We start from the raw sequence: 15,842 nt of genomic DNA, 5'->3' as shown, positions 1-15,842 counted from the left end.
GTTCTGTTTTATCCCAGCTGAGTGAGTAGAGGAAACCCCAACGCCAGCCCTGCAATAAAGCAGCCTTAGAGAATTAATTCTTTGCCATCTGTCTGTTGCTGACCCAGTCGATCAAACACCACAAGTGGAGCTGTTATAAAATTATGCAGAATCCCCTTGAGTTAATAGGATTTTGCATACTAAAAATGTTTGCTCATGTAATCAGCAGGCAGGAACATTGAGGCATCTCATATGTACATAATGAGAGTGGTTGTAGCTGCAGCATCTATTCCTTTGAGTCACCTCCATTATGTCCCTTTCTCAGCAGCATTAAAAGGATGATTCTTTGGAGTTGCTGCTCAGAAAATTGATGATATGAAAGCTGAGCTATTCTGTAGAAACAACAGGATCCAGACATTTGTAGATAAATTTGTGTCCTGTTTTCGATGCCTGCCAAGGCTTTGTTTCTTTTGATGAAAATTAGTGGCAGAGCTTGTATCAGGCATCAGTGTCCAATGAACGTGGTGCAATTTTGCCACCAAAAGAATAAATGTGCACATGCTCACTTCTCATCAAATCACAGGGCTTGTTAAAGCAAGCATAGATACACTAGATGGCAGGAAGTAAAAATAATCTGGGCTGAATTCTGTGCCACTTAGATCAGGGACTCCACACCGTGCCCACCTGGGATCTGGGTGTCCTTTTTGTCTTTTCAGTGTCCAGCAGAGTTAGCACTGGAATGGCATTGCCAGGTGTTGAGGATACAAAAAAAGCTTGGCTGTATTTCCCTGTTAAGCACCTAACCTTGTATTAGCTGCCTTTGCAGGGATGTGTTTCATACTGACCCTGTTCCTTGGTTGCATAGAGTCAGCAATTGGTGTTGGGTACAGCTGATGTCACTCATTGCTGAAAGCCTGCAGAACATGGAGTCAGCAGAAATTTTCCTGTATTTCATATTTAGCAATTTGAGGTGAGATGAAACTTGTGCCCCATCGTTATATTATATTGCCAGTTCTGTTTATTAATCACTTACTCAGCCCATCTTGGCTGGGCCATCTAAGTAACTTACATGCTATTTTGTTAGTAAAACCTCCTGAAACAGCCTTTCAGAAAAGCCATGGTATCCCATTGCTGTCCACAGTTACTTGGTTTTCCACACATTTCTTGTGCTTCTAGGTTAATGTAAAATAATTCATTGCCTATCTAGCAAATATTTGTCCAATAGCTCAGAAATCTGAGTTTTGCAGTATTTACAAGCTGTTGAAACAAAGTAAATTAAAATGACCATACACCTTGTTTATCAGGTCTTTCTCTTTTAGTGATCAGCAGCTCCATATGAATAATTCAAATGGGCAATAAAACACTATTTTAGCTAATAGTGCTTACAATTAGTCAGTGTTTTTAGAACAAATGCATTTCAGTGTACAGAACAGCTATTCTGAGGTGGTATTTAGTGCCATCTATTAAGGGCAGAGTTGTACCTGAGAATGTCTTGTGTCTCAGGTGTCCCTAATAATTGACCTTTGCTGTCCCTGACCAGCCTGAATAATCCATGTGCCTACATCCCATGGGTTGCAGGAGGAACAGCAATCTTCCAGCTCCACTGCAGGTAGAATTGCTCCTTTCAGTGTGTTGGCCCTGCCTCTATTTTCCATTACTCACATTTATTTTTTTTTGCCAGGTTTGAATCATTTGAACTGAAATTTTTCATGCCTGGTATCTCTGTTATTTGGAAAAACAAAATGATTCAGCTCTTTTGGAGTCTGGGCAAGGGAAAACATGTGTTGTTTTCCTCACACTGAAAAACTGAGCTGACCCACCCCTCCTTGTCCTCTCTCCCCTGTTGTCTTATGTTGTGGTGTTTAGTTTTATTTTCTTTTATTGCCCTGTGTGCTGATCTCCACGTTAACAACCTGGCAGTGGGAACTGGTTTCCAGACTGACTCAGACACAGGGGCTCCAAAACCAGGAGTAGGAACTAAAACCATGGATTTGTAAGCTGAGCTGGCTGGGGGGAACACAGACACAGCTGGGCATATCCAGCACCTCACTAAAATGGCTTCCCAAAGCCCAGTTTAGATTTAGATTATTGGCATTTTTAATTACTCTCTTTTGGGTGAAATTTACAGGCAAAGGGCAGAAAGTTCTTCTCAGGTATTTTTCTTTGACTTTTTTTTTTTTTTTTTGGAAAGGGTGTGAAAGCTAATTTTAACCCCAAAATCTTGATCAGGTGCCTCAAAAAGGCATCTTTGCAAATATAAAATAATGCTTCCTGTCATGATGTTCAAGTATGGAACCATTGTGTTCATGGAGCACTTGAATTACACAAAGACTTTGCTTTTTCCACATATTTATTTCCATCTTAATTCCTTTTGTGAAGCACCTGTGTGAACAATGAGTCACTGAATATTGGGTATAGTTGGCAAAATATACAGCTATGAGCTCATGATGCATTCTGCCTTTAGTCAGACTTCAAGCTTTTTCCAGCTTTTTCCTGATTTTAGTCAAATAATGGAACTTACTCATACTTAGAAAAAAAAAATAAATCTATACAAGTGACCACCCCAGAACAAACTATGGATTTTTTCCTTTAAAAATCAAAAATGTACATGAGTCTGTATAAATGTAGGTACACACAGCACAATTTCTTAAAAAGACATAATTAAAATAAAAATAATAATTAAAAGGAACGGGAATAACTGAAATTATATTAGGGAAAGTAGTGGCAAACGAAATATTCCTGAGAATATTAGGAGATACAGAAGCAGAAAAATACATGTGGATACAAACTAGAGTTAAATTGATTCCTCCTGACTCAGGGATGGTTTTCTTAGTGCTGGCTGGTCCCTTCTGACCTTTGTTTTAACCCTGTCATTTTCCAGAAAAGCAGCCAAATGGAAGTAAAGCATAAAATAACGATATTGTATGATTACCTTTTATTGAGAAAGGCAAAATATTGCCATGCTTGGAGATGCTAAAAATACTTAACTGCAGGATGTGTCTTCATTTTTTTAACCAAAAGCAAACTCTGGAGGAGTCTCCATGTGACCATCTGTTGTGTTGTGTTCCATGTAAATGATCCAAGACCCCTCTTTTCCCCCTTTCCCCATTCTCTCCACGCTCAGACAGGGCTGTCCCGCTGACATGCCTCAGGTGTTGCCACAGGCACTCCAATTTCTCTGGGAAAAGTGCACCCTCTGAGGTAGCTAGAAGCCAATCTGTTTGTTCTCCCACCAGAAAAAAGTTCAGAAGTTACAAAAGGGGACAAATAAAGTAAATTGTAAGGGTCACCACCAGCTCTTGCCTTAGAGTAGGAACGGCTTGAGTGTGATTCAGACAGTTAGTTGTTGTGGGTGAAGTTACAAGAGGCAGTGGGGATTTGTATAATCCTAATTTAAATCATGTTGTTTTGAGATGTTAACACCATTCAGTTTGTCTGGGAGATAAAATAACCTGTGAGTGGGACTCGGGGGCACTTCAGCCCTGCAGGAATGGATTCATGCTTGGAGTTATGATGGTTGAGTGCTGTGTGGCATCATCTCCTGCTTTTGCATTTCAAAACAGGCTACTCAGCGTTATCTTCTGGCTATATCCAAGTTCTTGCTCCTTATAGAAATGTAGAATCTGTGCCTGAAGGACAGACTTAGCATCTTCTTCCACTGCCATTTGGAGGGAGCGTTGCTGGCATGCAGTTGGCAATCCCATCTCCATCAGAGTATGTTATTGGCATGGGCTATTGCTAGACTGCTGTTTCCAAAGGTTTTATTGTAGTTAACCCACAGAGTTTGGAATGGAGCCACCAAATGTATTAGGTAAAATAATCACAGTGTCTTATTCACCGATGCATTTTATCCTAAGGGCTTTCCAAAAGGATTTCCAGCCATTTGGTTTAGCAGTTGAAGCAACACTATATTATTAAGTGTTTGCAGAGCTGAATCCCTGAAAGTTTCTGCTGTGAAATAGTGGGAAGTGTCTGTCTGCTGTGAGTAGGAAGACTTTTTTTCTGAAATTGTTCAGGGAAGAAGCTGCTAACGTGGTGGGTTTTGGCTTTTCCATGAGGTAAGGCTGCCTGGCAAGGTGGAAGATTTCATTCTACAGCAGCACAGACCTGTAAACCCTTGAGCTGAATTCTCTGCACAGCCCAATGTTTCCCGTAGCACCAAGGAAAACAAAACCTAGCAAATAACACACGTTCTCAGCCTTTTTCTAGGAGAGTTCAGCTGGAGAAGATTGCATTTCATGGCTTTTTGATTTAGCATATTATTGGAGGGGACGAAGAAAATTAAGTCAATTTTGTTGCTGGCGGTGTCTTATCTGATTCATCTGATGCTGCAACCTGGCTTTATCTGCTTTCAGTAAATACTCCTTTGGAACCGCTGCTCGCCCATGTAGCAGTAATAAGGATTATGTAATAACTGGCTTTTGATGGCTCTTTCCAGCTTGAGCTAGATTTTCCTGAGGAATGAGTCTGTAATTGTAAATGTGTATGCGTATCACACTTGGCTTTTTCTGCTTTGTTTTAATAATTAAAACACTAGTGTAGGCAAATGCATCTTGCTTGAGGATAACTTGCTGGGTGGCGTTTCAGCAGAGAAGCAGGAAGAAGATGGAAGGCTTTTTCCTCTACTTTTGTAATAAATAGAAACATAGTATTTCCAAATAGAGGCAGTGACCATGGAGGAGGCTCAATACAGCCCGAACAAAGTAGGAGAACTTAAAAATCTGAGTTACTTCTTCTTGCAAGAAATAGGGGGAAATAAAAGAATGTCGTGAAGCAGCGGAGTTGTGCCTGGGATTGGATTTGCCTGCGTGTTCCTTTTTAGGCTTCCTGACATGTTTCCTTGTAACTCTGCTCGACTTGCTGGTGTATTCAGTTCAACACTTCCTGTCAAGCTGGTTCTTGCATAACAACGACTCCTTTTGTCCTAGGAGTTAAGTTTGCATTTCAAAGCCTAGGGAGGAGATGATTTAGAAGTGATTTGCTCCCATGTTGTGAGGAAAGGACTTACATTTTTTTATCTTGGTGTCCATGCAGGCTTAATTTAATCTGGAGGTATTCAGTCATGGCTAATTCATGAGGAGTGGTTAGATTTTAAGAATGCGGTTGTGTGTGTTCGTGAAAGGACAGTGGAGAATAAAACACAGGTTCTGCCTTTTAAATCTTAGTAACGAAGACTGGAAAATGAACAAAGATGCAGGCATTTTAGGTGCTGTCCAGTCCTGCTAAGACAGCAGCTGCAGGACCTAAACAGCCAGAAAAGAGGTCATTCAGAGTGATTGCCTTCCCCGTATTCTGACTGGAATTTGCTCAGCCCTGGCACAGCTTCATGGCTACTGAGTGTATTCCAGAAGACCCATGGGGGCTGTCAAATCTCGTGCAAGCAAACCCAGCATTTTAGCAAGGAAAATGTGCCAGCACTATTATGCTTGCAGCGTACTTTTTTTTTTTTTATAAAGTCCAGCTGTATTTGGCTGCATGTTGTTGTGTGTTTGCTTGTTTTTAAAATATTAATTGCTGAAAAGTATTTAGGGTAAAATCTCAGCTTCTTTGAAGTGGATGAAATCCCACTGATTTTGCTGGGGTGAAAGTGTGTTTCTCACACTTGAGACAGTTCCAAATCTGTCCAATCAACTCTTCCTATATAATGTATTCTACTGAATATGATTATTTTTAATTAACATTTCCTGTTCCTGTTTAATTAACATTTTTAGTACAGCACTATTCTTCTAAGTTGTACAGAGCTGCACAGCGCATTGCCACGAATAACTTGGGTTATGCAAAGTCTTTGCTGCTAAGAGTTAACTTGCTGCAGCTGAAAAGAAGATGCTGTATTATCTGAGGGCAAGCTTGCTAAGAGTTTTGGGAGGCAAAAGCAGTGCTTGGGAGGCTGTGGTTGTAAATTTTCTTCCTGAGCGTGGGATATTGTTGCATTTCCTACAGCAGAAGTCCCTTTGTCTTCACCCAGCTGGGACAATGACCTTGTCCCACCTATCGTGGGATGCTTCCCATGAGCCTGAGGCTTCCAAGGGTGTGAAGAACGCCTGGATCTTGGAGCTTGAAAACCTAGTCTTTGATTACTATTAAAAACAGCCTGAGTAGCAGTGTGAGGGGGTCCTCACCAGGGAAGCCTGAGATTGCTCAGAGGGTTACGTAAGCGGCGCTGTCGTTTGGAAAAGCGCGAATACTTTGCCCTCGATATTGAGGCGAAGCGCTCGTGGCGAGCCTTTGTTTAAACAGTGCTGAAATGATCCAAGGAATGCTGAGGAGCCTCACAGAATTATTGGCCCTCTCCCCACAATTTATATTTTCAGATGCTAAAACTAGTTGTTGAGCAAATGTAAGGTGCCTATTTTAGGATGCTGCATGTCAATATCTGACTACAGATGGCTCCGTGAATCATAGTTGGAAGAAGGGAAATGTTAGACACTAAGATATTGTTGCTAAGAGATTTTAGTACACAGTATGCTAACATGTGCTGGCAAATTTGGGAACAGTAGCAGCAGAATGCTCTTGGAGGAAAAAAAAATTCAGTGGTGAAGAAACTGTCTTCAAAGGACTATTTAAAGGATAGTAACATTATTGTGCTTTGTTGTATCGAGACCTGACGAAGATGAAATTGTCTTTCAAGCAGATAATAGACAGAAAACATCCAAAAGGTAAACCTAATCCTGCTCTCCAATGAAATAGAAAGTGGATATTGGAAACAAAAAGAAAAATTACTTTGGGGTTTGAATGAATCAAGTGCCAAGATTAAAGGTGGTGGTTGCTGATATTTTGCCATCTACTGGACATCAGATCTATTAATATACACAGTTAATTCCTTTCAAAATGCATAATATTGAGCTTGTATTACATTATATAATTAAAAATGTTAAGAGTTCTCTTCTGTCCAGGAAAGAAGCATGTAGAAAAATGCTGAATATGATTTTTTTACTTGTATTTCTTCATAACATTACTATAAAGTAATTTAGGAAAATTGTCAGCATTTTATTGTCCTGGTAGAGAATGTGGGTTATTTCTGCAATTAATATAAACCTTTACTGGCTATTATTTAAAGAAAATAAATTCAATTTTACTGCTTTTCTTTATTCTATCTTACCTTACATCTGTGAGTTTTGCCCAATTTCGAAAATGTTACACCTGAAAGGGAACTTCAAATGGATAAAATTAATTTTATTTTATAAAATAAGACCTTTCAGTTCTGATCTATTTTCAACAAAAGCATTATTATTTTATTAAATGTGCAAAATACTGCACAACCGTAAACTTCCTAAAGTAGTGATTTGCTTCTGACAAATTTCTAAATAGATGTATTACATCTCAGCTTCAGAATTGATTATTTTTTAATATAGTTTTGGAGTGTAAATGTGTGTCTCCATAAGGCAAGAATATGTATCTCCTTGAGGTCATGTTTTATACCATTCATATTCTATGTATTCAGCAGCACTGTTAGATAAAGACAGGGAATTAGTGATATTAATAGAATATTAATCAAGCATTTGGTTTTATTTTTTAATGAGGTGAGCCAAGAAGCTTCTGCTACTTTTATTTTGCTGTGTCGTAGCCTCAAAGTCAAAAATCAACAGCAATCCATGGAACTACAGAATGTGGGGTGAAACTTTGCCCTTTGATTTTTGCGATGTGAAATAAGGAATTCATGATTGTTCAGCAGTTCTGCCTCTAGGTTATAATGGCTGTGGCAATTGTGTAGGATTTTCCAGCTGGTTCAGAGAAATACCCATTTGGAATTCTTAACATTCTGATGGCAAACACCTGAGGTGTGCATTGTGGTTTGAGCTCAGAACAATGTTTTCCACATTTTAACGTTTTGCTCAGGCTTTACAAGAGAATGCCTTTCCTAAGGACTCTTGAGTTCCAGGTACTTGAGGTGCTCTTTGAATCGATAAACATCTCTTCAAGTGCAGGCTCCTGGAATTGCATAAGGAACCAACAGTGGGTGATCGATACATTTCCATCCCACACCTATGGGAAAGAAATTCGGAACACAGATTGCTTCCTGCTTTTCCAAACTGAACTCCATCTGTCCCACTGAGAGAGTTATAAAATCCACACGCTACATGAGAGCAGCTAATGCAGATCCATTTAGGATGGGATTTGTTTGAGTCTGCTGGGTGTGCTGGGTGCTTTTGTGTCACCATTTATCAGGGATGGAGCCTCCCGCTGCTGTGTCCTACCATAGGGCACGCATGGGAACAGGGGCTTGGCACTTAACAACCTAAATTTAACTTCCTGATGTCCTTGGGGATGACTGCTGTGGGCTTGATGGTGTGCTGGGACTAAATTCAAAGTGGCTTTAGACTCCAAGTATTTCTTGGCTTTATTAGGGAGAGCTTTTCTTTCCAGAGGACACGGTAGAAAATAAATACATTGAAGTTTAGCTATGTTATGTTTCCATTGCCCCACAGTAAACACCATTGGATTTTTGTATCAAATTAAAGAGGTGTCAATCTCCAAAAGCTGTGGATATTGCAATGTAGTTATATATTTTTAATACTAAGCAAGCACATCCTGATTATGGTATGTGAAAGATCATTTCTGAAAATCTTTTAATTAAGGAAGTGATTCCAACGCTTCCTTCTAAATTCCCTTGTGTTAATTTCTCACGTGCCTCTGCTGATAGTCAGTCCTGTTGTGTGATGATTGTGGCTGCTTGAGTGGTGTTTTTTCATTGTTAAAATAATATAATCCTTGCTGGAATGAGAAATAATTTATGGTTTTGTGAGCCTGTGGTTGAAGTGGAAGGCAGTTTCTGGAGTCTGATGGTTACAGTTTTATTCACAGGGTTGTGTGACCTCTTTCTTGTGATTCCCACTGAAGACAGGAACCTGTCTAAGTTGGGATCTTCCTTCCTAACCTAAGGAAGATTCACCTCAGTGTCCTGTCTGTCCATCTGCATTTGCACTGATTTAATTCACTTTTTTTTCTGGGCTGGAGTTACCTCCTTTAATGTACAGCACCATGCCTGAGCTTACTGCCAATCCAAGCTTTCTGGAAAAGCCATCATTCAATAAACACTTCTGGCTGGCAGAGACAAGAGAAAGGTGGAACATCAGCCCTGAAGGAAAGAATAATGAAATGCACTTTCCTCAGGAAAGGGAAATTGGTCTGGATGAGAAGAGCAGGGGGACAAAAAGCAGGTGGTGAGTCGTGATGTTTTATGTGCTCACTGTGAATGGCAGCTCCAAACCCTGCAGCTCCGTCTGCTCCCTCCAAAGGCTCTGCATTTCAGAGCTTTGGATCTCTCAAATGTCAGCACATGCAGCAGAAATGCAGAAGCCTGGACTGAGTGGAACATAAATGGACTAATAGGCTCTCTTCAGTCCCACACAGAAAGTTTGCCAAAGTTCATTGTCTTGATTTGAGAGGGGACAGCTTCAGTTTCTCTCTTTTTTCTGTTGTTTGTCCTTGGGTGGAGCAGTTTGTTCCCAGGAGTGGTAGCGTAATTTTGCTGTGGTGTTTGTCTTTCAGGGGCTAGCCCATAAAGCTCTAAAATTGTATTTGTTAACAGGCTACAAAATAATTTGGTATTTGATATAATCTCTATCTGTGATACATTTCAAGAGCGGGAAAATACCAGTTGTGAAATGTTAGTGCCAGGTAAAGTGTAAATACAACTTCTAATTTCCCAAAAGGCACAAAAAACTGCATTAGTCCCCATAAAAAATGTAAATACTTGACTGTAAGTAAATTGATATCTTTAGAACTGCATTTATGTGGCTAAACAGAGAGATGGTGGTGAGTCAGTGCTACTTCTGTCTGATGCAGAGTCTGAAAACACTGTGAAACTCTGTCACACTGAAACCTGTAATGGGACATCTGGCCAGTTTCACTGTTTACACAAAGTACTTTTATTTGCCATGATTTAAACGAAGTTTCTTTGGGGAACGTGATTCAGAAAAAGCTGTACCTGATACCTCAAATATTTAATTTCTGAATTTACTCCTGAAAGGCAACTTAAACAGTGCCTTTATCTGTGGTGGTGTTTGCAGGAGTCCCAGGACCAGGGAAGAGATGAGGATCTGACTCCATGTTTCAGAAGGCTGATTTATTATTTTATTACATATATTATATTAAAACTATACTAAAAGAACAGAAGAAAGGATTTCATCAGAAGGCCAGCTAAGAATAGAAAAGGAGTGATGATAAAATCTTGTGACTGACTGAGACAGTCTGGACAGCTGACTGTGATTGGCCATTAGTTAGAAACAACCACATGAGACCAATCACAGATCCACCTGTTGTATTCCACAGCAGAAGATAATAATTGTTTACATTTTGTTCCTGAGGCCTCTCAGCTTGTCAGAAGAAAAAATCCTAAGGAAAGGACTTTTCATAAAACATGTCTGTGACATTTATCCAGAGGGATTGTTTCTGACTGCGGATATAGAAAGCCAGGACTGAGAATGATCTGTCAGGAGAAAGAGACCCACTTGTGAAGGTTCCTTTATCCAGAAGGATTGTTTCTGACTGTGAATATCAGAAAGCCAAGGGTGAGAATGATCTGTCAGGAGCAGGAGCCTGCTTGTGAAGGTGCCAATGTTGAGGGTGTTGCTCCTTGCCCAGTTCTGGGATGCTCCCACCTCCTGCCTGCTCCCTCTCAGTCCCTGCCTTGCAGCTGCTTCATTCATTCATTCAGGTTTCCACTCAGCTGAGCTGTCCCTTGGTTACCACCCGTAGCAACTGGCCAAGTGTCGATTCAACTCCTTCCCTTCCTCCCTTGGCTTGGCAGGAGAGCATCTGGTACTGCCTGCCACGGCAAACAGCGAGGCCCTGGAACCTTGCATCGTTTGAAAGAAACATCTGTCTGTGAGACACCAGGGTGTCTGTGACAGCTCTGCTTCTCCCCAGGCACAGGAAATGTCTCTGTAAACACAACATTTCTGGTCAAGCTCCCTGTTACACACACTGAGTGACAGCCAGCTCCTGGCTCTGCTCCAGTGAGTTGTTCAGCCCATGGCTTTGTGCTTCAGGGTGTCCCAGCTGGGACCTGGTTTGGGCACTCCATTAAGTCTTGTCATGCTGGAGGCAGATCATTGTGGGAATAGGAGGAGGTACCACTGTCCAGCAGCATGGTTTTATCCTCTCTTTTTATTTTATATCAGTTGCCTCCTACCAAGATCCATCTTCCTGCTTAGCTTTGCTCTCTGCTTGTTTCCCTGTGGCAGACTTACTCAGGCCAGACATGTGTGTTATCAAAGGTAATTTGGTAATAATTAGGTACCCATGTCAACAGCCTTAGTGGGGTCAATTAAGCTTGGGAGGGAGCTGATAAGTGATTCACTTTGGTTACTATCATTCGTATAAAATTGCCTCTAATGCTGATTAAAAAAACCCCAACAAGATAATTTCTGCTTTCTGTACAGTAGAATGTGGCAGGGCTCCCAACCAAATGTCTGCAGCAGACAAAAATCCTGGTTTGGGTTTAAAAGCACTGAATTACTGAGTCAGGCTTTTCTGCTGGGCATTGATTGACACCATACTGGGACCCTGCAGGTCAACTCTTTCTGATTCTGGATGCAAAGTAAAGACACCCTTTAAAATCATGGCAAAGCACAAAGCAGGTTTTAGTGCAAATTGTGTGTGAGTGATGCTTTTACCTCGTACAAGATGCAGAACTAGGTTTTATCAGGTTTGCAGAGTAACGTGACTGAGGATACACAGACTTTTGATGTGAGATAAATGTCAAAAGGATGACATGAAAGGGTATTTGCTGCAGGAATGTAAGAACCTGAATTATGGCAAGACTGCTGCATATGCAGTTTTAGAAAAGCTGCAATTTTTGAAGGTTCAGCATAACAGAGTTGGTAGATAGCCTCTAGTTGTAAAATGCTACCTCCAGCCTTTCATGGTGATATTTCATGTCTGTAAACATGCACGTGATGCATTTTGATGACTGGAATCCAGTTCCTACTGGAATTGGAAGCAACTTTTGCTGCAGTTTTGCTGGCTGTGCTACTTTTTCACTGCCAAGAGGAGATGTCTTGTGATCAAAAGAAAACTCAAAACCTTCTTTCCTGCCACAACCTCTTAATTTTAAATCTAGCACTTGTCTGCAGAACATCCTGAAAAGCAAACTATGGCTATTTAAAACCATGTAAATTAGGAAGCATGGAGAGAATCAAACTCTAGTATTTTCTGCCAACGTGCTGCATTACTATGTTTTTCTAAAGTACAAAGAAATTTAGTACAAATATAGAGCTTCAGTTGGTCTCTGATTTAGGTACTTGATCAAGGAGAGAATTTCTACCACCTTCACTTGGTTCTATCTCTGGATCTTGTGAAGACCATTTACTGTCCTAATGTATTATTCACATTTATATTTTCATGTGAACTCACTATAATTTTGGTTTAAGACACGTTTGTATGGAAAAAGGGCTAAGGTTGCCATGCTTTGTGATTTGTAACTGTACAAGTTGAATGAGAATAATTTTGTGCCTTTCTGATTTTGCTCTGACTTCGCTTTCTCCCACACATTTTACCCATCAAATTCAAGTGAAGTGCATTGATGTTATGCCAAGAAATATTTGTACTTTTTAACTTTTCCTTGCTTTCCTTAGATCTTAACGTATCTTTCCTTCATTTTGCTGTAAGGATTTTATGTACTGTTTTTAGTGCATCGAAGTGAATTAAATTGACAAAAATGGTTCCTTGAGCTTGCTGAATCTGCTGCTTGGTTCAGAAGCAAATACAGGAACAATTCCCTGTCAAGCTGTCTCTTAGTTATCTGGAAATATCTTTCTTTTTTTTTTTTTTTCCCCCAAGTAATAAAGTGTGTTTATCACTTGAAGAGCATGTTTATACTTGAGGTTTAAAATCTGCTCAATATCAAAAATTCTTTCATTTGAGTACCATGGCTGCTGTCTAGCAAGCTGCCTGTCACTGCTGAATTCTACCCCTTGCTGGAATTTTACTGCTAATTAGGGGTAACATCAGAGAGAAGTATTACCACTTGCTTACAATGCAGAGAAAACCTCAGAGCTCTGCACAAATGTTGCTGTTATGAACCTGGCGCCAGCCAGGCTGCAGAATTGGAAGTTAAAGAGAGAAGATTGGTACAGCTCTGCTGTTGGTTTCCTAGTGCTGCTTGCCAGGGAGAATCATGGGCTGCAGAGGAGGCTGGGGGCCAGATTCTGATATGTCATCCATGCTGAGAAACTCTTTCTGTCTGGAGGGGCTTCTGGAATAAAGGTTGGCTTACCAGTGTTTAAAATAGCAATTTTCAGATGGATGGTTTGGATGGTGTTGAGGTGTTGGTGCATTAACCTGCTTGTGTCCAACCTCCCTGATCATAGAATCCCAGAATGGTTTGAGTTGGGAAGGGCCTTAAAGTCACCCAGATCCACTCCTTGCCATGGGCAGAGACACCTTCCACTATCCTGGGCCCCATCCAATCTGGCCTTGGACACTGCCAGGGATGGGGCAGCCACAGCTTGGGTGTAAAGTCTTCAGTTTCAGGGATTTGTGTATTAGATTGCTTTGGTTACTGGTAAATAAAATTGCCCATTCAGTTTCCTAGGCTGAGTGCAGAAACAAAATCTTATGTTTGTTACATTCCAAGATACTGCTGATTTTAACTGTACTTCATACACTCCCTAAGACCATTCTATTTAAGTCTTCCTTTGCATCATTCTTCATATGTGGAGAGGCACAAACCAGCAAATAATTTTTCTTGGTCATCAGTTCAGAAATTTGCATAGAGTTTTTAATAATTTCTCATGTCTGACTCTCTTGGATACCATCCTATATCAAGAGAATCCTACAGCAAGATTTTTTTTCAATTTTTTTTAACCTGCACTGTGCAGATACAGAAGTTTCTGTGAGAAAGCCCAGCCCAGCTTATGCCTTGCACATACATCAGGAAATCCACAGTGCCACTAGAGAACAGGATCTGTCACAGCTGCAAAATGGCACCAGAAAAGACAATTCCTTGATATTCAGGGCAAAAAGAGGAGAAGAAGAAAAAGGGAGAAGCCAGCAATGGCAAAATCAAATTGCTTCCCTCACACCCGTTGGAGATGTTTTTCTTTTAAAGTCTATTGAAATGAGAATTCAGATTGGTGTTCAACAATCAGGAAATAAATGAAAAAGAAAATTATTAATTTAGAACTCAATGTATTTAGACATTTTAAACTCTATACATATGCATAAACTTTGCCGGTCTCTTTCTTTCAATGTGATTTTTGGTGCCTTATTGGGACCTGAATATTGGTAGCTCTTGTTCTTTGGCTCTCTTGTGTATTTTGCATTTCAGCTCCTGTTTTTATTGCTCAGGTAAGGAGTGAGGCAGGAGCAATTAAAGGGAGATAACATATTCAGTGTGTCTCTCCTGCAGCATTCCCCACACACCAGTACAGCTCCCAGAGCTTTGGGGATGCTGTGCTTAATGTTCACTGCTGCCTTGGACTGCCACCATGTGAAGAGCAGCAGCTCTTCCAGCAGCCTCCTGAGACTGCCACCATGCCAGCATTCCTGGGAAATGGGCAGCTGGGGGACTGGCAGTGCTCTTACCAACAGATTAAGATCTCATTTCTTGCTGTTTCAGTGTTGTATCGGTGTTTCAGATACCAATATCTGTTTGGCAGAATGAAAGTAATAGAATCGCTCCACTTGGTGAAATGAGAATATCTTTGCCTGATGTTTGTCAGTGATGTGACATGTTTTCCTTCTTGGCAAGTGATGGCAACGTATTAATTGTGCCTATTTTACAACCCTTTAGGTGGCTATAATAGCAGGAAATTTTGAGCTTGCTGAATACATCAAGAATCACAGGGAAGCTGATATTGGTAAGCAAAATATTTACAGACTCTGAAAATAAGTTTTGCTTGTTTGTGCCAGGGTTTTGCAAAGATGTTAAAACTGATTCTATGTGAGATACAACCACAGGGCTGCTGACATTTCAGGGAGGTTTGAAAAGTGACTCTTGTAAAAAAATGCAGATGGGGAAAAAGCTGAAATGTTTTCAAAAATATACTCTGAAGAGGAAAATGTGGTAAGTGGTAGGTGCTTTCTAAGTATAAATCAGTCAGTTTGTAATAAACTAAATACACATCCACTTCCCTTCCAGATTGGCTCTTGCAAGTTGTTTTGGCCTCACCTAAAAGCAGCTCCCAAATAGGAATAACTGATCAAAAGATGAAAATGGAGAAAGATGCTTCTCTACAATTAAATTAATATATGGTAGAAGCCAACTCCCCACATCCATGACAGCATTCCCTCTCTCTGAGTTTGGTGGCATTAAGGGCCTTAAGGGCCCCTGACAAAAAAATTGGAGGCTCTTTCAATATCTTTTTATGCAGAGAGATTTGCCATTAAAATAAAAGCCAGTTTGATACAAATGATGCCTAATACAGTTTAACAAAATAGGTTAAAATGCTTTAATTCAAGTTAATTTAAATTCCCGAGAAATATCCTGAAGTTGAACAAAAAGAGGCATTTCTTTTGCAGCAGGAGGCTCTGTGTACTCGCCGGCACTGATTTAACTCAGCAAGGCAAATCTCTGACTTGAGTATTTCATTTATGTGGGAAATGAGGCCAGCTCACATGAAATATAAAACTAAGGATGTGGATTAAGGACTACTTTCCCTTTCCCTTCCTTGTTGCATATGATCTGCAGGGATATGGTTGAGGGTTCTGTGGTAATGTAAGTTCTTGTAGCACTTTCAGCTCTTGCTGTGTGCACTGAGAAAACTGAGGGCAAAATCCACCAAAGTCATAACTTCTGCATAAAGGTTCAGAGATAGGCTGGAAGGGTTTTTTTTTTTAACCTGGGATAATGGGATAGTTCCTTTCCAAATAAGAATTCTTCATCAATCTATATTTATTAATAACCTGTAAAGCATGAA

At 40.3% G+C, this 15,842-nt stretch overlaps 1 protein-coding gene across 1 annotated transcript in view; it reads left to right on the top strand.

Annotated features, from left to right (window-relative positions):
• Positions 1–15,842, top strand: part of SHANK2 (SH3 and multiple ankyrin repeat domains 2) — a 250,055-nt gene that overhangs the window by 17,062 nt on the left and 217,151 nt on the right. Inside the window, exon 9 of the mRNA XM_054515204.1 lies at positions 14,717–14,783. Within this exon, the coding sequence (XP_054371179.1) occupies positions 14,717–14,783 (67 nt within the window). The remainder of the gene's footprint in view (positions 1–14,716; positions 14,784–15,842) is intronic.

The sequence above is a fragment of the Molothrus ater genome, chromosome 6 (assembly GCF_012460135.2).
Source record: "Molothrus ater isolate BHLD 08-10-18 breed brown headed cowbird chromosome 6, BPBGC_Mater_1.1, whole genome shotgun sequence".
NCBI lineage: Eukaryota > Metazoa > Chordata > Aves > Passeriformes > Icteridae > Molothrus > Molothrus ater.
This window is presented reverse-complemented; position numbering and strand designations above follow the sequence as displayed.